General features: G+C 35.4%; 2 protein-coding genes across 2 annotated transcripts; one reads left to right on the top strand and one right to left on the bottom strand.

Annotated features, from left to right (window-relative positions):
• Positions 1–4,526: 4,526 nt before the first annotated feature.
• On the bottom strand, positions 4,527–5,034 carry LOC136985477 (putative uncharacterized protein DDB_G0271982). Its single transcript, XM_067282766.1, has 2 exons — positions 4,843–5,034; positions 4,527–4,742 (listed from the first exon to the last, which is right to left on the bottom strand). Exons 1-2 carry the CDS (start codon positions 5,032–5,034, stop codon positions 4,527–4,529), a joined length of 408 nt encoding a protein of 135 aa, XP_067138867.1.
• A 12,861-nt stretch (positions 5,035–17,895) lies between these two features.
• LOC136985476 (calponin homology domain-containing protein DDB_G0272472-like) lies at positions 17,896–21,805 on the top strand. The gene is made up of 2 exons (XM_067282765.1): positions 17,896–19,771; positions 21,759–21,805. Exons 1-2 carry the CDS (start codon positions 17,896–17,898, stop codon positions 21,803–21,805), a joined length of 1,923 nt encoding a protein of 640 aa, XP_067138866.1.
• The last annotated feature ends 1,483 nt before the right edge of the window (positions 21,806–23,288 follow it).

The following is a 23,288-nucleotide window of genomic DNA, read 5'->3' as shown; positions in this document are numbered from 1 at the left end:
TATTATCATATATACCTATATATGGTAATGTTCCTATCATGGCTTTTTGAAAAGAACAGATAATGTCTTGATGAAACTATTATTTTTCTCATATATAAGATTTCATTTTGATATAACCTCAACTAGATTTAATATATATTATAGAATTATAAATGGTGTTTGCCATAATTATATTCTACAAAATTATTGTCGAGACTTCTGTAAGTTACTTCTGTACCTGTCACTAACCAAAAGTTCTCTAGGTTAGTTTCTTTGTCTATTTTTTGTATTCATTATTTGTGAATTCTAATGTATTGAAAACAGCAGAATTTCTGCAATAAATTTATCTCCACAAGTATCAATTATATCAGCTCTTCTTTCTTTCTGTCAATAACTTGATATTGGTATAGCCAAATAACTAGACAGTAGAGGCCGTAAAGACACCATCTTACTACTGTATGGGATCTGGTTCGATTCTAGGTCTGCTTATAAATTTTCATGGGCAGGTTGGTCCTGATAAAACATAGCCCGTTTTTCATCACTCGGATGTCTCTATTGTGGGTTTAGCCGAACTCACAGCCAGTAAGGAACAAAGTTCTTCTAATGCCTACAGAAAAATTATTATGAAAAAACTTTACATATGAACATTAAGGCTATGAATGATTTACGAATGACAATACATACACGATATTGCAAAAATCATAATATCTATTTGTAATGCATATAAGAGACATAATTTATACAGTAGAGAGTCGTTAATCGGAACGCCGGTAATCGGAACGATTTTCAGTCGGACTGTGTCATGCTGAATCGAACGTTTTTGATACTAGATTTACTTCTAAAGTATAATTTTCATGATTTTATATTCTTCAATATATTTATTTTGTGTGTACAAAATAAAGAAATAATTTTTAACGATACGATAGCCTCGATTATTATTATAAAAATTTTCGTTAGGCTTAAAATCGACGAAAATTCAACACGAAGCGACACGCAACGGAGAAAAATTCAACACGAAGCGACACGCAATGGAGAAAAATTTGAACATCGGACAGGTTAATGTATTTTTTCGTACATAATGGGTAATCGGAACAAATGACTAATCGGAACAACCCCAGTCCCCAATTGATTCCGATTTTCGACTCTCTACTGTACATTTTTCTATATTATTAGGTATGATATTTTTAGCTTAAAAATTGTTTTATGATTGCAAATTGATCACGTAACATGTAATTTATTTGTATCTAAATGTAAACTATTACTATATTTATTCTTTCGGCTGTCTCAGCTGCTAGATATATTGAACTAAAGCTGCAAATATATGTATAAATATGTAATAGCCATCGGCCTTTATGTTCAGTTATCGCTTAGATCCCCATTTACGTATTCTATTTATTTGAGTTTTAAAAATTTAGAATAATGCACGAATATTTTTATTTAAATTTATTCTGGTGTTTTAAAATATTTTATTCCGAGCGATCGTTGCTTTCAATATCCATGACCCTGTGAACATCATATAACTAAGACTTCTGGCCATGTTATTTGTGTATGTAATCAATGTAATCAATTTGACCCGATACAACTTTTCACCGCTGTAAAAAATCTGGTAAAAACTGTATTTACAGAAACATCGTAAAGGCATTGAAATTATCAATATATTTAACAAACCATCTTGAGGGATTACAAATTAGCAGCGTGCTTTTCGTAAATTAATCAATTAAATGATATTATTAACAAGATTACAAACGATCAAAACATAAGTGAAAGTTGATTATTAAACATGTTTTCTGCTGGTGTAAACATATAAAGGACTTAAATGATAAAATTTTGATTGCATAAACCTTGAGATTTATTAAAATTCCTAGAAAATTCCAAATATAATTCGAAGAGGAAATTCTTGACATATAAAAGTATTTGGTTAATATAACTTTGTTTACGTCAGTAATATAGTGTTTGTTTAATTCAAGAAAAGAAAATTATCGATGGTGTATATTCGTGGTGCCAAACAGCGGACAAGTTTGTAAAGTTTAGAAGGCTTCAAATGGAGTTGCCTGTATCTTTTAGATCCGTAATCAACACGGATATTATTTAAATCTTGCTAAATATTCATAATATGTTGAGAAGAGAAATATTTACAACCTACTAAGAAATAATGTGAGATAGTCACAAAACGTATTGATTTAATATAAAAATATGTTTTATTCAGAAGGTTAATAACACGGCGTGTCCATACAGTACGTGTCATCTTGCAAAAGTTTATGATTTGGAATTGTAAATTCTTTTCCAACTCCATACAATTTGGATTTAGTTTCTAGTAATTTTCATGTCTGCTCTGCTTTTCACAACAGATGAAAACATTCGCATACCTTCTGAAACAAAATTGAGGAGGATGGGTAGATTTTATTACATTTCTTGGCATTGATATTCCGATATTTTTAGTGTTTTAGTTTTGTTAAAACGCTTTTGTCTTCACGGATATTACGAGGGTTTTTTTATTCAATGCTCAATGCATATTCAGACTCGAATTCGAATTTTTCAGTAGGTTGCTTTTTCCGTCTCGGCTATATTGCACTTCGTCCAAATATATCCAAAACTATCTCAATATATAACTGGTCAAACCACCTTAATTTTCTAGGAATTATCACATTCACAGACGCCGTAATTATTAGCCAATTAACAACTTTATTGTACCTAGATGTATTTCAGAAATTACAATATTTCCCTCCTCAGTAATTACACAGAAATGCGTACTCTGTGTGATTATTCCGACAACGTCAATAGTGGGTGATAAGTCCTCCACAGCGTCAAAACTCAGTGCTCATAGATTCATATAGTATTATAAGGACAAAAAGAAAATCACCAATGTATGACAATGAAAAGTTTGAATAAACAAGGAAATATTCAAATGTTTAAAACTATTGCAATTGAAATGGCTCTATGACTACGACCTTACATAAAATATCTATTTTGATGTTATTCAAAACAGAAAAGAAAAATCAATTTCGTATACAAGCATTCTACAATCTTAATTTTATTAGGCCTACTTATATCAATAATAACAATAATTATAAGGAAAACAGTTGTAAAAAATTTTCAAATCTAGAGAAAGAATTCACTGTTCCGTGAAAATCAGTATTCTACAAAATGAAAAACCCGTTAATAGTTCCGACTGGAAATATCTCAACACTCGGTGTGAACTGTTCCTAGTAGTTCCGAATCCGAAACTGTTCCTTTGGAATGATTCAACCGGAACTATCCATTTCTGTGTCAGACGCCATTTCTTAATCTGATTTGTGTAAATATGCAGATCGCATCAAAACAACTGTTTTTTTTCTTATTCCGTCGTTCGTCTACTTTCTAACCACTTTTAGTTAAGAAATAATTCTATTTTTAAAATTATTTTCTATATAATTTGATGTAAAAACCTAAAAATAAACATTGACTTTCAACTCTACCTGCAGTGTTAAATTACACCTACATCAGTTTGTTATTGCAATGAAATCGAAGTATCATATTTAAAAGCCAGGGAAAGAAAAACTTTACTACTTTACATGAGAACAGAAATATGACCCATGCCACACCCCCTCATAAAGTAAACAAAAGGAGAGAAGATTTATGACCTGCAAAATAAGAGTGAATTCGTGGCTTCTAATTGCTTCCATTTGTAAAAATTTTGTGCTGTCATCTTTATAAAAAGGTTTTCTGTACTTATTAACAATTATTTTTATGAGACACCGTTCCTTAAATTTTAAAATTAACTTGTTAGCAATCAACCTTTTTTAACAAAAATCGCTTATCTTATTTGAAAACAGAGATTCTCAAACCATGTTCCACAAGAAAAAAAAGAAACAAAAACAAGATTTTAAAGTTTTTATTGCAAATTTATTTCAATGTACTAAAGCTTATTACTTTATTCATAGATAATTCCATGTTTATTGTTTTATTCGATATAATAAAGTTTATTAGTTTATTGCCTCGTTGTTTTGTGAGAATAATAAAGACGGAATTGTTTATCGATTTTTGAATGTATTGATGATAAGGCATCGCGTAATAAAAAGTATATAAATGTAGGAATAGTAATTGAGATAGAAATAGAGAGAACCAGAATTGACAACAGTCTTCCAGCGTCTTGCAACCGTCTTGATAGAACGATAATCTTCGTAACGTCTTTTGTCCTTTCTTCCTTTCGCGCCGTCACCAACTGTCGTCTTCCCCACTTCTCCCCACCCTCGTTCTCCTCGTCTCCCCCGCAACTCCTCGTAAATCCCTCGGTTTAGGAATGTCCAAACCCTACATTCGGTCATCCTGACAGCTGACTCCGATGTCCTCGTCTGACCGGTCGAATACTTCGTTAGTTAAACGGACTCACGCTTTTATGCTGTTCGCTTGCAGTTTCTTAATTAATTTAATGTTCTCCTTTGCCATTGCTCTAATTTCTGGAGATCTTCTAGACTGTCTTTGATATTTTGAATCACGTGATCGAGTGTGCTTGTCATATCGTCTTTGATCAGTACCTCTTGATCTAGATTTATATTTAGATCTTTCTTTCATTTTTTCTCTTTCTCTATAATATCCTCTTCTATTATAGTAAGATCTGTCTCTTCTTCTGCTTCTATGTTTTCTACTTCTTCTACTTCGCGTCTACTTCGTCTCACGTCACGTTTTCGATCATCCGATCTACTATGATAATTTTGTCTGTGTTTCTTTTGTTTTTGTTGCTTTCGTTCTTCTCGCTCTCTTCCTCTCTTATGAACAATCTTCACCTGCCGATTTTAATCTTGCATAATCATCATGCTGTTTTTCCATTGAATGATTATCAACGCGTTGCTGTGCATCACCAACTATCAAAAAGGAACCACAAACTTCCATCTGTTTCTCCTGAACAACTGCAACTTCTGCTTGCTTAACGTTTGATGCATGACGTTGCTGTAACCAATGATTAGGTTCTGAAGACTTATGTGAAGCTTCTCTTTTTTCTTTTGACTGGTCACAAAGTTTCATTATTTCTTGTGCTTCTGTGGGTTGTTTAGGTGTTTCGTGTAACCATTCTTTCATCTTACTTCAGCCTTCTTATTAGTAGATAGCTGTCTTGGACATTGACAAACTGGAGCATCATTTTTTAAAATAGTGTTCATTTTGATCTCTGTTTCTTGTTCTCTGACTGCTTTGTAGATTTTTTTTGATCTAGAAACTCTCTTCTATATTTTGCGTCATTGGTGGGGCTCAAACCAACACCACCAACATTAATTAACGTAGGCAACATCGATATCGTATACGTCTGAAATGTTCACTTCTGCACCTCTTGCTTTAATAATTTTTACAACACGACCTTCTTTTAAACCGATATGAACTTGTTTCAGAAAGTCTGCTCCCAACGATAACTGATAAGCAAGGAATGAACTAGGAACCACATGTATGGGGACTGAAAATTGGTCTCTGTCAACGCTTACTACAGTCCAAAAACTTCCCAGTGTAGAACTCTTACGCTCACTTACTCCATGAAATTTTAAGGAACTACCAGTTAAATTTGGTGAGCCCAACTTTACGTAATCATCGGCTCTCATTAGATTTATATCACTTCCTGAGTCTATAAGTGCTGTGAAGCTCAGTTCCTCTATCTTGACTTCTTTTACAGGCTTTGACTTAAATTCTTCTACCTTTACTTCATAACTCCTCTTCTCAACATTTCGAGGACATTGAGTCGAAATATGACCAAAATTATTACAACTAAAACATTTCATTCCTTTGCCATTCTCCGGACAACTTTTACTCACATGGTTTTTCCCGCCACAGTTATAGCAACGTTTATCTCCACAAGCATTATTAGGCTTAATCTCACGTTCTAGCTTCTTAGATACCACCGACATTTTAGCATTTAGCTTACGACTTGATTTCATGTTTTTATAAATTCGCAGATTTTGTCGAAAATTCTTTGAAATTAGTAACACCATAAAGTACTGTTTTACTTACTTGCTCATCCTGAATTCCATCGATCATGTATTGTATCACTGATTCTTCCTCAATCGTAATTTGTGACGAAATTTCAATCATTCGATACATACATTCCTGATACGTTTCACTCTGATGCTTCACTTCCATCGAAAGTTACTTATGAATCTTCCAACTGTTTAGTTTCGGAGAAAACTCGGCGCAAAGAGCTTCTTTTAATGCTCTCCATGATTTAATACATTGTTCATAGTTTACGTACATTCTTGCTGAACCTCTGAGTAGTCGTTAGTCGTAAATTATCTTCTGCATGCCATTCCAGTCACACACTTCCGCCATGTCTTCGAAATTAGAGATCCACTTAACAGCATTCTTTCCGTCGTCACCAATGAACGTTTCAAGGGATTCGTCAACATCTTTAAAGATAAACATTGGCTTAGAGTACTCACTTCTATGTCGCATAATATTGCTATCTTCGTCCTCACTTTCGTCAGCGTCGTCGTCTCTGGCATTCTCAATCAAAAGTGCCGCTTCCAATCTTTGCACCAACTCTCTCTTGCTACCCGTCGTTTTCAATTTTCGTCGTCCTAGTTCAATTTCCAAATCAGCGCACTTAAGATGTTTTACATCCGTCATCGTATTGTCCTTAGATATAACAGTCAGTTGTAGTTCTTCGTCGTTCACCGTAACGTCACTAGTGAGGTTGAGGCCGAAGTTTTAAACGCGAAAACATGCACGTCGGATGTTCAGTGCCGCTTTCCTGTAAGCCTAGAAGTTTGACAATTGCGTTTAGAAAGTCAGTGGAATCATGCTCGGCATTCCAAACGCCATTGCCGAACTTCTAGGTTTACAGGAAAGTGGCGCTGAACGTCCAGCGTAATGTTTTCGCGTTTAAAACTTCGGCCTCAACCTCGCTACTAACTCCGCCATCTTGTCTGGATTCCATTGCCCTTCTAAAAGTTCTCGTATAAATTTTTTTCAATATCCCGGACGATCCTCCAAAATTTGTAAAAATAGTGATTGAGATAGAAATAGAGAGAACCAGAATTGACAACAGTCTTCCAGCGTCTTGCAACCATCTTGATAGAATGATAATCTTCTTCGTAACGTGTTTCGTCCTTTCTTCCTTTCGCGCCGTCACCAACTGTTGTTTTGGTCTTGCCGTCACCAACTGTCGTCTTCCCCACTTCTCCCCTTTCTCGTTCTCATTCCCTCGTTCTCCTCGTTACCCCCGCAACCCCTCGTAAATCTTAACGGTTTAGGAATGTTACTCGTCCAAACCCCACATAAATGGTGCTCTGCGGCCTCAGGAAGGCTGATAAGCACTCCTTTAAAATTTAATAATTCTCTAAATATGAAAGACAAAGTGAAATTCTGTTTCTCAATCGCTACTTTGAAATATTTTGTATAAAGTGGAAATAGACGTTTTTGACCAACGAATTTTGACATAATAAGTGACAGCAAAACTGCACTGCATCAGATAAAAAAGGGAAACCGTAAACTCCCCATCATAAGTAATTGTCTGGACACATTATGTGCCCTTGCTGGTGTGACTCTCATTACCTTTTACTGGGTCAGGGGTCACTCCGGCAACATCGGAAACGAAACTGTGGACAATTTGGCAAAGAAGGCTCATAAAGTAGCCTCCAAGTACTCCTACACTTCCGTTCCCATCTCCTTCCTCAGAAAGGAACACACCGCCATCACTATGTCAAGATGGCAAAATGACTGGGACAGTAGCCACACTGGACGGAATACCCACAACTTCCTCCCGGACGTCAACAGTAGGTCCCGCTCACTTTCCTGAGTACGACTCATTCTATTACAAAGATTCTCACAGCCCATGGCAATTTTAAGTGCTACCTTCGTCGTTTCCTTAAGAAGGGAAATGGACTTTGTGACTGTCTTGTAAAGGAGAGGGACGACCCTTTCCATCTAATATTTACTTGCACCAAGCTCATTCAGCATCGCACAACTGAGAGACCTGACAATCCATAAAGGGCACACCTGGCCTTGTCACCTTAGCGTATTCCTCGAGGACAAGGACATATACACCAAATTCGTCAAATTCATTAACAACCTAAATTTAGCAGACTATCATCTTCCAACTGCTACTCAATACAATACGCCAGCTAACTCACCGGTTAACCACAGCCAGACTCCATAACATCAGGCACAAGGTTGGCAACCATCAAAGGACCACACTTCAAGGACTTATTCAGTGTCTCCAAAAGGGTGCTAATTCTTCCTCGTAACTCTCACCGGCACCCATCCTATGTCTTCAATTGTAATGTAAGCCAAACCAAGGTGCCATTATTGTTGTTCAGTTATTTCACCTATTAATTCTTAGGTACAGAAATTGTAATTTGTAATTTTGCTTTTCTACGTCTTAACAGACGGTTCCCAGAAGGCACCCTCATCCTCCTCTTCCCTCCTCTATTTTCTTTCCCTAATCCCCTTCCCCACCTCTCCTTATCCCACCTCCTGACTCCTCCTTCCCTCCTTTCTTCTTCTAGGGCTATATCTCCGAGTAAGGCCTCACCCCCCTTTCACCGCCCTTTCACCAACAAGTGATTACGTGATGTCAATCCTCTACATTAATAATGCTTATAAATTAAAAATAATGCAAATTTTCGACATTAAAAGCATTTATTACGATATAAGATTAATAAATTTATATATTAATTCAATATTTTGAATAATTTATACTTTAAAATAAATTATTTTCGAAATTTTGAACTTTTTTCGCCTCCCATTGTTCTGTCTCACGCTGGACAAAACAATTCAGTGAAATTCAGTGAGATTTTGCTTTAGAATTAAAATTATATATGAACTAAATGAAACAGGAATAAAGTATGTAAAAGTATTAGTAGTCTACTAAAAGTAGGTCTACTAAATAGAGTAGATTCGAAATACGAGTATAATCAGCAAAAGTTTTAAGTGTTTAAAGTGTTAAGACCAGAGAAGTTACGCAGGGGCGCCAATACACTGGGGTATATAGGGTGCCTTTTTTTCGTCTTGGTTGTCCTTTTTCCTCATATCAAAGAGGGCTTTAATTTTCATTATCAACAAATAATAGAAAATTTATGACTTATAGCAAGGCTATTCAGCAAATATAAAAGAAACTAATGAACGATATTTGTTCATTGTCCCATGCAACTTCATATGTTTATTGAAACTACAATCCTTAATTTCAAGGCCAAGTTAGCCCCAGTGCAACCAGCACCACAATATGGACAAAGAAGTTTATAGCTCAAAACACAAGCGATAAATAAGAGCAACGTATTTTTTAATTAATCAAGTAAACCATCTAAACAATAAAAGTATATGTATTAAAAGAATAACACTAAAAACACGCAATGTGATTAACAATATACAGTAAAATAAGTTCTTGTCCCATACATTTTGACAAGGAACTTAGCATCTGGTATTAGTGTTTTCATTTTACATACCTAACACTGTTTTCTGATATATATTTTAATAACGACAATCTCAATCATTGATGCTGAATTTTAGTCATCCTTGACTTCTGGTGACGTACTCGAAAACCTCTAGAAAACTTTTAAATTATGAAATACCTAGAATTGTGATAAACTCCAGGAGTCCTCACAAGCGTGTCGCTTGTGCGGACTCCTGTAGATTTAAATCATTCATATATGTAGATTATTTAATTTTGTATACGTTACCCTCTACAGCAGGTGTAAGTAACCTTTTTGTTACTAAGGGCGCAATAAAAATTTTAAAAACCATCGAGGGCGCATAATTTAAATTTGACAAAAAAAAAAAAAAAAAAAAAAATATATTGCAATAAATAAAAATAATTATGTTTTGAAGTATATGTATTTATACAAAATAAAGATTATACATGCATGCAATAATTAAAAAATGAAAATTAAAAGTACGTACATAAAATAACACAAAGTCAAATTAAATAAAAGTACGAGTAGATATTTGCGCTTTGCGTGACCATGATTCTATAGGGCGGATCTGAAATGTTCCATGGGCGTCACGTTGCCGACCCTATCTATATAGAAGTGTTAACCTTTTTTCAATTCTATGCTTTTTTAACTTATATTTCTCTTGAATTTACATCTTTTCTGTTTAATTATCAGAAAAATAAATTACTGTACTGATCACAGAATATTGAATTGTATTGACTACTGTATTGTATTATTGTACTAATTGTTTTTTTTATAATAAACACATTAATAAATTTATGTTTCATAAATAACAATGCAATGTTTTGAGGATATTAAGTACTAAAAATTTGTATTTTTTGGAGGAAAACTCTCACTTGCGCGTGCCATCTTAGGGCTCATACATGGCAATTCTCATCATCATATTTCTTTCAAACTATTAAAATGATTTAAGCATATAAACTATACGAACTGAATTTAGTGTGACTACAAAGAAACCATTTTTGGACTGAAAGCTTTAAAATAGTTTTAAAAAGATGTGTTATCTGTTCATATATAATCAAAGTATATATTTTTTTAAATAAAGGTTTAAATTTGGATTATTGTACCATCAATTATTTGAATAAGATTTCTTGCACATTTCTATTATACTTGTCTGAATTTCTTTTGAAAAGTTTATTTCTTCCATCATCTTTCCAAATTCAAAAGTAAAATACATCTCACTAGTCTGCATTATATATTTCTTAAAGTCAAAACTTTAAAATGGTTTATACAAATTTACAAAATACAAACTTACTGTGCAAGATTTCGACACGAATCTGGATAAGTTTCACGCAAATGCTCTTTTAATAAGACCATTGATTTTCTTGCGACTTTCTTATAATTGTCAACTTCTTTTAAAATTAATTTGCTTGTAAGACTCCTCACAGAGTCCGAACCCATCACAAAAAATCTGTTTTGAAATGTTTTGAATATAGGAGAAACTCTTTAAAAAAAAAATATTGTCGGTAAAGTTTACTTTACGAAAGGAACGTATAAACAATATAAGGCGATCGACATCTCTCGTTAGAATCGGAATGCGGCGCCGTATTAAACTTTGACGTCGACCTCTCTCCTGAGATTTAAGTTGTTCTCGAGTGATATTTGGAAGCAGGCAAGAGACCAATAAAAAACAAGGACGTGGGTCCGAAACCAATCGGGACAGGCGATCGAACAAATGTCCGTGTCTCAAGAATCCGAACTGATCCTCTTTCCGCTGCGATAAGAAGGTGGAAGGAACGCTTCGTTCCGTAACATTCTTATCGCAAATACCCAGAAATATTTCTACAGAAAGGTTTCTTTCGCATAGTTTGATATTTTAAAAGTCTTTGACAAAAAACGAAGTTCTTTGTCTCGTTCTTTTCGCCAAGATTCGTCTTTTCTCTCGAAGAAGTTCGGAAACCTCACGATAATTTCCATTGGCCCAATTCGAACAGTTTTCGTTGATTATGCACCGATCTGAATCGTAAGACTCCAAGCATCGACTTCACCAAAGTTAAGGTGTCCTTCCCGAACTAGGACCGCGTGACCATCACCTCAGCCTTCAAACTCATCTTAACAGTGCTCTCTTGCCGACTTATCTTTCTCCATCTGACAAAGCGACATAGACGACTCTTCAATCAAGAAAAATTTCTTGTAGTATTGGGATCAAAACCGAGGATATTCGCTACAATATTGTAAGCCTTGTTCCCTAATAAACAGTTCTTTCGTAAAAGCTGAGTCTTGCCTCAGTATCCGCCACCACTCGACCTGAGTAACTGATCTCTTCCACAACAAAAGAGGGTCGACCGCGTTGCCACAAGCGATGCGAGGTCCGTACGAAATTCACGCAATACTCACATAATTGTTATTATTATTATTTAAATTTAAATCTCTCTATCAAAGAATGAGGACAGATTTCCTTTACCTGGTGATTAGAAACGTTTGTGTAGTACAATAAAAGTTTATTAATCCGGCACCTATGGGACGAAATGGTACCGAATTATCAACAATGTCAGATTACCAAGCGTTTTTGTATTTCGCATTAAATTTAAAGGTATATTCGATCCAAACATTGCAGATGTATATTTTGTACCAGCATATGCTGCTCCATGTTTACAATTTGATTACAAACACTTTAATCTGTCCGAAGAAGATCCAGTTGCCTGCATGACTATATTGTAATGAGATTGAAAAACCTGCAAAAAACGACTTAATGAGACGTTATTATACAAAATCAACATTCACGATATCTCATGCGCATATATTGTAACAGAGTATTTATTTTTCAGACATATACCATATACATACGATTCAGAAAAGCTATCTATGCTCTGAGTAGAGAAATCTGATTTTAGGTATGCTGTCTTTGCATTGCCCTGTGGAAAAGAAAATACATCAGAGTGTGCCGGATTACCGGACATTACAGTTGTCGGGTGCCAGATTAACGGATTCCATTGTAAATCTGAAGCAGGTGTTTTAGTGCTAGTATAAAATTTCTTATTGTTTCGAAAGATTTTGTTGCAAGTATCTTATTCCGAGTAATTTATTGTAAATAATTTATGATTAGATATAAATGTTTATCCGCATATTGTTTTGTTAAAAATTTGTAATGAGTCATTGGGATTAAATATATATTTGTTCTCAAATAAACAACAAAGAACGTTGTATAGATAAATACATATACTGTATAAAGTTTAGGTGTTAAAAATCAACAGACACATTCTCAAGAATCTCGAAATGTCAAAAAATATCTTGATACTCAAAATACAAAAATATTGCAATAAAAAGAATTCTGTAATCTTCAGAATCAAACACTCCAGAATTCTCAAATACCATCTCAGATTTCTTATTTTTTTTTTATTTAAAGAAGAGACAGGATAGAACAAAAAGAAATACACTAGAGAAATTTCACAAAAAAATCGTAATGTATGGAATTTTCTTGTTTTTCTCATAAACTTGACATTTTATTTAAATATTTTAAACTTAAATCCTCATGAGAGAAAACAGAATATATTCCGAATAAAATGCAAATTTTGTTACATTTAAAATATAAACGTGGCAAAAATTTGCAGTCCGAAATTTACAAAATCATAAAAAAAAATGATATAATGCAACATTAGAAGAAACTTCTACATATTATTTCCAACGAACATTAACAAATTACCTCCAAAATTTATTTTATATTTTAAACACGATTTAAAATTGTCTAATATTATTAAAATTATCAGGCGAAATATTTCTACGCTAAATAACAGTAATTAATAATATTTTAGTATTAATTTAACACTGATTTTACTTTATACACAATAAAAAGCTTTATTAGAAAGGAAAAAATAGGAGAATGATAATTATAATTACTTTAATATTTAATTATTTTATGTCCATGAATATTTGGAAAAAGTATTTTCTTCGATGTTCAAAAGTAATATCTGCGAATAAAATTACCTCGAAAAGAATATCTTTAGTCAATGTGTCTAGAATTTGATTGTGCAGCCATCAATACATGGCTTTGTTTCTTTTTGAAATATGTTTTTTTTCCACATTTTCTTTTGGAAATGTTAAACATTAAACATAGCTATCAAATAAGGCTCTATTGCAATATTATTATATTATATCCTATATATTTATTAAAAGAGAATAATTGTGTAATGAATAAACATTTTATAAAAAGTTCGTAAAGTTAATAAACTAACAACATTTGAATAAGTGCGTTCTATAACTTATCTGTAATGATTAAAACGTTTTAAGTTATGAAAACTGATTTAAAGTATGAAATACTTTGAATTTTTTTACTGTTAATCAGTTAAATGCATTACTATTCTGATGTAACTAAATGAGAAAAATAATAAAGTTTATTTTCAAAATGCTTATATTATTTTACATTTCTTTTTTATTTTCATAAAATTAAATATTTAAAAATGTGTTTTTAGCTATAAGTAATTGCATACAACAGTGTAATTTTTGTATATTTTATCCACGAAAATTTAGAATAATCACTGTTTTTAATGAATGTAAAGTTTGAAATTACTAATAATTTTATGTAAATATTTTTTAAAAAATTATTGTTAAAGTATTGTGTAGGAATTGTAATAGTAGTCACAATATATTTGAAGGGTTCTGGGTCCCACAGAGCAAAGAGTGCTCTGTGGGACCTAAGAGGGTCTGTTTTTTAACAAGCCCGTTGTGGGTTCTACAACGGTGGTCAGGGACGAGACCCAAAATATCTACACAGTTCACACCCCGAAAAATTCCTGGGGTTTTTCGATTGTTTGTTTAGTTACAGCAACCAACGCAACACTTGGGCGATCTGCTTGGGGATCTGCTTAAGGATAACTGTCCCTATTGAGGCGTTACAGACGTGGAGAAAACCGGAAAACTCCACGAGGGGCAAATCCACGACCGAACTTTCAATGTTCAGGGAATAGAACCTCTTGGCCACTGGTGGACCCCAGGATTTTTGGATCCATTCGGTTTCTATCCTGGGTCTCTCAGAGCAGTAGGTGCTATTTTGACGGATCGGCCATCCGTACGTTTTATAAGAACCATTTCCATTCGTACGTTATAACGCGTGCTAACAACTAAACAGCAATATATTTCATGTTAAATATTACATATACTTTTTAACTATAACATGCAATTAATTCTGATTAAAGAAAACAAAGCAGAAAACTTCTTAAGATGTTTAATTTTTCCATTTTCTCTAAACTTTCATTAACGCACTTACCAGTTTTCGCACTATAACCCTTTATTTATTGAGAACGAATTCATTAATTGAGGAAGTTGTTCTTTCATCGTAGAAAAAAGATGCTCCATGATCTTATTCACATCAGAGTGGGTGATATTGTGATGAATAAAACTGCTCTTATTAATTATCATTGTATTGTATCAGATTACAGTTGAGGTAGAGGTTAATAAAAGGAACTGAAAATTACAACAGTTAAGAAATTATATAATACAATATAAAATTTAAATAATAATAAAAGCTTGAAAGAAGCCATTGTGTTGAATATGAGAAATTTAACGTTTAAAAACGGATTATTGCATTATAGGGGAAAAAACACTAACAGCACGGCTAATTTTAAAATTGTGTGGCGCCATCTGTTAAGAGATTTATAAAATAATTTCTTTTATAATAATTATTGTAAAAGGCAAAAGCCTTATTTTGGGGTTAAAGCGAGTTTTTTAAAAATTGTAAATGACAATAAAAAGTGAAAGTTTTATTAAGTCTGATCTCACACTAAATATGTCTCGACTCCTGTATTTTCTTCCTTTATCTCCAAAATGTAATATTAACAATGCCCCATACATAAAAATATTCTTGTCAGATTTTAAAATTTTTGCTTATTGGAGTCCTGAGATATAAAATAAAATACACGCAAATACATAAATATACGTCCAAGCATGCAGAAGTTTGCTTCTTTTTGTTGTTGCTTTTGGTATGGGGGGACTTTAAAACCTTTAATTTAATCTAAAACAATATACTATGTTACAACATGAAGTGGCCTCAAATATTGAAGTCAAATATATATATATATATATATATATTTACATATTTATTTATTTTCTTACTCGTTCCACCTAGTGGGCACTATGAGGGTCTTTTTTCAAGTTCCTCGTGGGTTCGGCAGGCCCGCAATGGAACAGATGGGTGGTGAGAAATGGGGTCTGACATCCAGAATAGACCACTCCCGAAAAATTGTTGGAATTTTTCTACCTGAATTTTGGTAATTTGTTTCGGTTTTTTCCTTTGTTTTTAGGAGTAAAAATATTTTATTTAATGCATTTCTTAATTTAAAAATGCATTTAAAAATATCTCATTCGCAATAAAGGATAATTGCTTAAATTATATTGTACACTAAAAAAATAATATTTTATTAATTTATAAATTTAAAAACTGTTAAAATTTTAAGTATTATTCACTGTTTACTTATGTTAATTTGACAGTATTAAAATTTAGAAAAATTCCACTTGCACCGTTCAAGAAGCTTTCGTAAAGTAATGAGATACTTGAAGAATATTGAAGATCGATTCTCAAACATTCTTCTAAAACAGGGGTCGCAAACTTGCGGCCCGCTGGCCGGATGAGACCTGTTAAGGCTGCCTATCCGGCCCACAGCCTTGAAGATTACTTTTCTAAAAATCAATGTTTCTAACATCTTACGGGAATTAAAACAGAAACAATTCTGTTTACATAAGTCATAAAAGCCTGGAAATAAAAGAGCCTTTTTATAAGTTTACAGCATATTTTGGTTTACCAAAAATACGACCCTTGTCTGATATACATCTATTTGAATGGCATTTTGCTGCGTTTTGAGTTTGAGACCCTTGAGACATTTGAGTTTTATAAAATATATTACTGAATTTTGTCAAATATGGTATAATTTGACAGTATGTTTGATATTATTAAATAACATTTTTTATTAAAAAAATAATAAATAGCATCTTCGTTGTGAAATGTTAGTATTGATCCAGATAATGACAAATTTCACGAACCCCACTTTTAGTGCCATCTGTTGAATTTGTTCAGAATTATTTGAAAAACACTAAGTATTTATTTACAACTGTCTTGGCACCTGTTATCGAAACGTATTATTAACTATTTATATTGTTTTTCTTTTGGGAAGAATAAAATATGAATAAAGTATTTTAATAATGTATATATAGAGAAGTCTTTTTTCTTCTTTTTCCTCATTTACTGAAAATCTCAAAAACGATATCAACTACTAATTTAATTAAACACTAATTGATTTTTTGATAAATATTTTTAAGATTAACAAATTTATAAGGAAATAAATATTTAAAAATATAAATTCAAACTTTTATTCCATTTTTGCTAAATTAATTGCGTATAATAGATTTTGTAGAAGTAAATTTGATTGATTTACAATAATTATTTTCATTTTACATCGACTACATTTTAAAAGTTATATATTTATACATTTAACTTATTTTCTAAATTAAAAAAATAATTTTGTATAAACACATAAGCTAAGTAAAATAATCTTTCATAAAAATACATTTTATCTTATGTACAGTTTTACAGTGAACTTGAAAAACGTTATATTAGAACCTTTCAAATTTTCTACATTTTACTACTTTATTTAATTTAAATGTACTATTAGTTTACATTAAGATAACACTAGAAAGAAATATAATGACGCCAATAGAGAAAAATATTTTTTAAAATTACAATTCTTTAAGAGATAATATAGAGCATGATCAGGACGTATTTTACGTTATATTTACTGGACGTTACAATTATAAATCATAACGTTAGATGGCTGTAAGGTATGGAATCGCCAAGACGCGCGATTCCCACCTGTTTGTTATAACGAACTGTCATAACGGAAAAGTCGTTAGGATCGGCCGTTGGAAACGACCGTTAGGAACTTCCGTGGGAAGAACCGTTAAGTTTCGAATCGTCAACCATCGGACGATTGGCCGGCGGGAAGTGACCGTTGGCGGCCGTTGCGGGAACATTCAAATTTGATTGGAGCAGGGTTCGAACGCCGTCGACTATTTAAGTTCGTATCGCGATCGGCTGGGATGGTGTGATCGTATCGGAGGTGATCGGATCGGATCGGATCAAGGGAGATCGTCGTTATCGAGGTGCTAACTAACTCTCTCGTGGGAAGTTACGTGTTTGTGTATGAACTTGTTCCTGACTCGGAGGTTTTGTTAATTACAAGTCTGTTTGTTCGTAAGGAGTTCTTTCGACGAATTTGTACGGGAATAGTCGGTTGTTGTTGGAATTAGTGTTGTGCATATTTAATTGTAACTCTAAAGTGGATTATTTTGTACATTACTGTAAATATAAAATTTGTGTTTTCGTCAAACCGACTGAGTGGTTATTTTGAACATTACTGGCGCAGTCGACAGGATATTTTGGATACTTTGGATTACGTTGGATTATCCTGGATTACACTCCAAAGAATCGGAAGAACTGAGCTACGACAGAGAAGCAGACGTACGTACAGAGCATCACCAGCAATTAGACCCAGGTAAATTTTTTGTTTCTCGCTAGCACACAGAGATGCCTAGACGCGCGAAATCGCGGCAGCTAGATGCTAGGGACTGGGAGGATGACGAGCCGAGTTCATCGCGCAGGACAAGCGGGTCGGGAGACGACCTCGAAGCGCTTAAGATACAGCTCGAGATCGAGAGAATCAGGTCCGAGGCAGAGACAAAAAGAGCGGAAATCGAGGCGGCAAGCAAAGAGAGAATCGCGGAAACCGAGGCAGTGACAAAAAGAGCAGAGATCGAATCCGAGGTGAGGAGAGCAGAGATAGAGTTAGAACGACTTAAGTTACGGCTGGGGATCACCGGGAAATTAGACGATACGAAGCGGCAGGAACAGCAAACACGATCCGAAGGACTTAAAGTCGAGGGGAACCGCGACTTCGGGGATAGAATTAGCTTGTCGGGAAACAAGCCGCAGGGGGAATTGGATAGGCCAAGGGAAACTGACCGGCAGAAAAGAGGGTGTCCTGATAGGCGGGTAGACGACGAGGCCGAACGCATGCGACCCAAGGCAGCGGACCGCGTGGTGGTGGAGGTGAGAGCATCCAAACTCTCTTGCCCACCGGGGAGCGGGGAAGCAAAGGATCGGGTCAAGGCAATGCGGGGAGAAGGAAGGCCCACGTACGTAGCCGGATCGAGGACGGGAACCGCTGGGGTCAGGGTGGCCAAAGTCCCCATGCTAAGAGTAGAAAGTAGGCGCAGCTCACAGGTAGACCGGGACATTAGGGAGCCTAGTGGAGTCGCGGCAAGACGAGAGGAGGCAGTTCATAATATCCAACCCGAAGTCGGGAGGTCGCTGAAGGAAGCTGAGACAGTAAGCGGCAGAAATGGTCCCCCAGTTAAGGACGTTTCGGGAACGGAAGCGTCGGCGTTAAGGGAGTCATGGGTCTCTAAAGTGGTGACGGGAACGAAGGAGGAAAGGCAACTCGTTGGAGCCTTCGGTCACCAGGTAGAGGCAGGCTTAGCGTCAGTACCGCTTGGATTGTGGGAGGAAGGACGCGAAGAAACGCCAGGATCGGCACGGGTGACGTGTGCGATCACCAATAGGTTAGGGAAAGCGACAGACGCTCTCTTAACGGAAAGGGACTTCCGAGCGCTGGTAGAAGCGAGAGAGAAAGCGGATTCCGAGGCAAGAAAAAGGGAATTAGCTGAGGAGCAGAGTATATTAAGTGCGGTAGCGGGGATGTTCGTGGAAGCGAGCGAGGCGGTTAAACGAGAGCCGCCCGACGACAAAAACCGGGGGATGGTCATAGGACCGCTTGACCAGACACAAGAGCGGCAGCGCACGGCCCAGTGTGAGCGGAGGGCGCAGTCTGAGCAAAATAAAGCAGGGGACGCGACTCCTATTGCGAGGAGATATTCCGGTAGCGAATCGGATAGCCAAAGCGAACGACCCGCCGCGAACAGGAAACTGGAGGGCGAGGACGCTGATGAAGGGAGGCCGGGAGTCAGAGCAGTAAAGAATGGGGTAGCTGGGACGCCTCAGGGTCAAAATTGTGGCGTCGGGGAAATAATCGACTTGGGAGATATCGGCCGGGAACCCGCGACGCAGTTGGCGCAACACGCCGATGACCAAAGACGAGCGATCGGGGAAACTAGCGAACCGCTGCTAGGGTTACTGAATGCGACACGGGATAAGCCCCTGGATGCTACGAAGGAGTGTCATTCCGTGGACGACTTGGCCGGATTGATTGGGCAACAGGCGAACGTGATCTTGGCGACCGTCACTCGGGTTCAAAGAAAACACAGCGGTGAAGAGACCCGGAGGTCTCGGGCCACGGCGGGCGCGGCCAGTGGCCAATCGGAACCACCCACACACGTGCTAAGTCCGGAGGGAGGCATATCGCCGGTCCGGAAAACGACGGACAACGGTCACAACCGAGCTCGCGGTAAGAAACCCAAATTCCGTGAGAAGGGCCGAGCGACATCTGGTGACCAACAAAACCGGATGACGCGCCGAAGGCGACGGGGACGACCTCCTCGTAGGGGGACCCGCGCGGATAGGTCTCGGGGATCCAAGGGGTCCTACACTATCGCGAGGCATCTCTGTGCGCGGGTTATAGCGAGTTTGCCCGGTTGTACCGGAGGTAAGGGTCAGTCCGCACGAACGGACATTTGTAAAATTGCTGAGTGTTGTTGGATCAAACAGGCTTGGGCTAAGCTCAGTTTGATCCTTGGCCGCGGAGGTGTAAGGTATGGAATCGCCAAGACGCGCGATTCCCACCTGTTTGTTATAACGAACTGTCATAACGGAAAAGTCGTTAGGATCGGCCGTTGGAAACGACCGTTAGGAACTTCCGTGGGAAGAACCGTTAAGTTTCGAATCGTCAACCATCGGACGATTGGCCGGCGGGAAGTGACCGTTGGCGGCCGTTGCGGGAACATTCAAATTTGATTGGAGCAGGGTTCGAACGCCGTCGACTATTTAAGTTCGTATCGCGATCGGCTGGGATGGTGTGATCGTATCGGAGGTGATCGGATCGGATCGGATCAAGGGAGATCGTCGTTATCGAGGTGCTAACTAACTCTCTCGTTGGAAGTTACGTGTTTGTGTATGAACTTGTTCCTGACTCGGAGGTTTTGTTAATTACAAGTCTGTTTGTTCGTAAGGAGTTCTTTCGACGAATTTGTACGGGAATAGTCGGTTGTTGTTGGAATTAGTGTTGTGCATATTTAATTGTAACTCTAAAGTGGATTATTTTGTACATTACTGTAAATATAAAATATGTGTTTTCGTCAAACCGACTGAGTGGTTATTTTGAACATTACTATGGCGTTTGCGCATTCAAGCTAGTTATGTTGTAAAAATATAACAAACATGGACGCTATTGAAGCGCTCGCTTTGTTTTCTCCTGGAGATATCGAAGGTTATGTCGTCGCATTGGCAATTAAATAATAGACGATAACTAAAACTAAGATTACAAACACATGTAACGAAGCAAAAACAATATGGACGACAAATACCAAGCGCATTATTATTTAAGTCTGCGTAATGATGACGATACACTGGCATCAATAAAGGATCGAATACAATTAGTTCCACAATTTTATAAAATAAACTTCTAACGTGAAACTTTTCTTATGATTATACAGGTATGTTATGCATAAAGTTATAACGGACGTTTTTATAACGTAAAATACGTCGAGTGCAAATTCTGTAGCTTATAGTTTTCAAACTATATTGTTCAAACTATAATTAAAATCAATAATAAGTAAATAATGATACTAAGACAATACATGAAAAATATTTTATTTATAGTGATGATATTCTAGTAATTGATTTATTGTATGATGTACAGTACATACAGGGTGTCCCATAAATATAGAATCATAGTAATTATGTTGAACTTTGTTTATTATTTTACATATAAAGATTATTTTTACGCGCATGGCGATAAGCAAGAAGAAACGAATTTACATTATTTTGATAATGGAGACCCACAGCCTGCATAAAGTTACAGTAGGACCTCGATTATCCGGACTAATTGGGGATGAATGTAGTCCGGATAATCGAGGTCGGGATAATTGAGGTTCTACTGTACTGAAAAGTTTAACAGATTGCATCCAGATCGTTATAAATTATGTAATTGGCCGGAAGTTTAGACAGAGACCGTTAAACTTTTGATTATAAGTTTCCACCATCAAACTAATTAGATTTATTCGACCTTACTAAGTGCCATGTTTTACATGTAAGAGAATAAGCAAAAGTCATATAATTGTATGATTACAGACTTATGGAACACCCTGTATATAGGCTATTATTAAATGCATTAAATAGAAACATTAATAAAGTATTATTCGCTAATTATCTAAAATTTATGTAAAAATTACATTAATTATGTAAAAGAACAAAATGTGAAGAAAATTTATATTCAGTTAATAATCAAGCTATTGAAGGAGCTGAGGTGATTGGAATTAATTAAACGTAATTATAAAAAAATCTATTAATTAAAAAAATTAAAAAACTATTGGATGTTATTTTTTACATCAGAAAATAGCTTTAAATAACTTTACCGAAGTAAAATCGGCGCGCTAGAACTTTAGAAGGATGAATAAAGTTCCATAAAAAAATCCCATAAAAAACAATTAAGCGTTAATCGCGCATCATTAAGGGTTAATTAAAATCGCAATAAAATTTTTTCGCGCGGGTAAAAATTTTTCAAAAAATTTGGGGACTGAAAAAACATCCGAAAATTCAAAAAAATTTTTTTTTCCCCGAGTTTTTTACCCCGAGGGTCTAAAAGACCGTTTTCTGTGTAACGCTATGTAAACCGCTCGAACTAAGTTCGATTGCGGGTACGAAGGGTTTTGGCGCATGGAGTAATGACTGAAAGATATGATTGATCCATTCTCTCAAGAATTCATTGTATTTACAATACGTATATATTTTTACTCTTTATTCCTGTGAGCACTTAGACGGGTTCTTTTTACAAGCCCATTATGAATTCGATTTCGTGTCCCCTAGAATGGTAGGGTACAACCTTGACCACTCGGTCATCCGGCCGTTTACATTCGTATTGAAGTGAGTTTTTAACTACGTGAATATATAATTTATAATTCAATTATATTTCCGATATTTTCATAATTTTATATTTTTAAAGAAATTTTAAAAATATAAGAAATGTTATATAAGTAAAATATAAATGATTTAAAATTCTGTGAACTATATCACAAATAATATAACATTATATTAAATAATATCTACTATGAAACAACAGTAATAATGCTTTAAATGGAAAATTTAAGAGTTTTTCTTTAATATAGATCAAGACCTCTTAAACTTTTTCATTCTTTTTTACCAGAGAAAATTTTACGTCTCCCGTTATATAGGTATGTAAAATAGATATACAAATAAAATCACTTACTGATGATAGATCATAAAACAATTTATTTCAAAACGATTCTTTGATATACAGTACAAATTATTTTACCATTTATTATCATTTATTAAAGACGAAAGCAAACCTGCATACTGATGAGATGCATGTGCTTATTTATGTTTTCATAAAAAATTAAATCTTGGCCGAATGTTCAATAATGCAGAACACAGGGCCTTCTCAACTTTTTTTCGAGTTGCCAACATTTCGATTTATAATCGTCAATGCTGAAAACGCTGCTTCACTTAAATAAGTAGCACAAAATTTTACTATTGTCAAATTTTCGTGACCTCCATATTTAACCCTACTTTGGGGTTGCGACTTAGTTTAAGATGTACAGTACTGTACCTGATATACATGGTAGGATCCAAAAGTTCGGGACCTGACGTATAGTTCCTTGCCTTGAACAGTTTAAACTATCGACGCACAACCACCTTCAAAAGAATCTCTTTGGGTAACGATATACCTTTTCCAGCAGTCGTACAGCTTCTGGAAGCATTGCTGCAAGTCATCTTTTGCAACATTTTTA

This window comes from Centruroides vittatus, unplaced genomic scaffold (assembly GCF_030686945.1).
Source record: "Centruroides vittatus isolate TY-2023 unplaced genomic scaffold, ASM3068694v2 contig_970, whole genome shotgun sequence".
NCBI lineage: Eukaryota > Metazoa > Arthropoda > Arachnida > Scorpiones > Buthidae > Centruroides > Centruroides vittatus.
Note: the sequence above shows the minus strand (reverse complement) of the source record. Positions and strands in the feature narration are given on the sequence as shown.

What these genes read in the sequence shown, in the direction of transcription:
- LOC136985477 (XM_067282766.1), bottom strand. Translation starts at nt 5,034, where the DNA reads ATGAAAGAATGGTTACACGAAACACCTAAACAACCCACAGAAGCACAA. An exon ending in TTCAGGAGAAACAGATGGAA is followed by an intron (nt 4,743 to 4,842) that starts GTTTGTGGTTCC and finishes TAAAATCGGCAG; the next exon opens with GTGAAGATTGTTCATAAGAG.
- LOC136985476 (XM_067282765.1), top strand. Translation starts at nt 17,896, where the DNA reads ATGCCTAGACGCGCGAAATCGCGGCAGCTAGATGCTAGGGACTGGGAG. An exon ending in CGGTCACAACCGAGCTCGCG is followed by an intron (nt 19,772 to 21,758) that starts GTAAGAAACCCA and finishes ATTTATATTCAG; the next exon opens with TTAATAATCAAGCTATTGAA.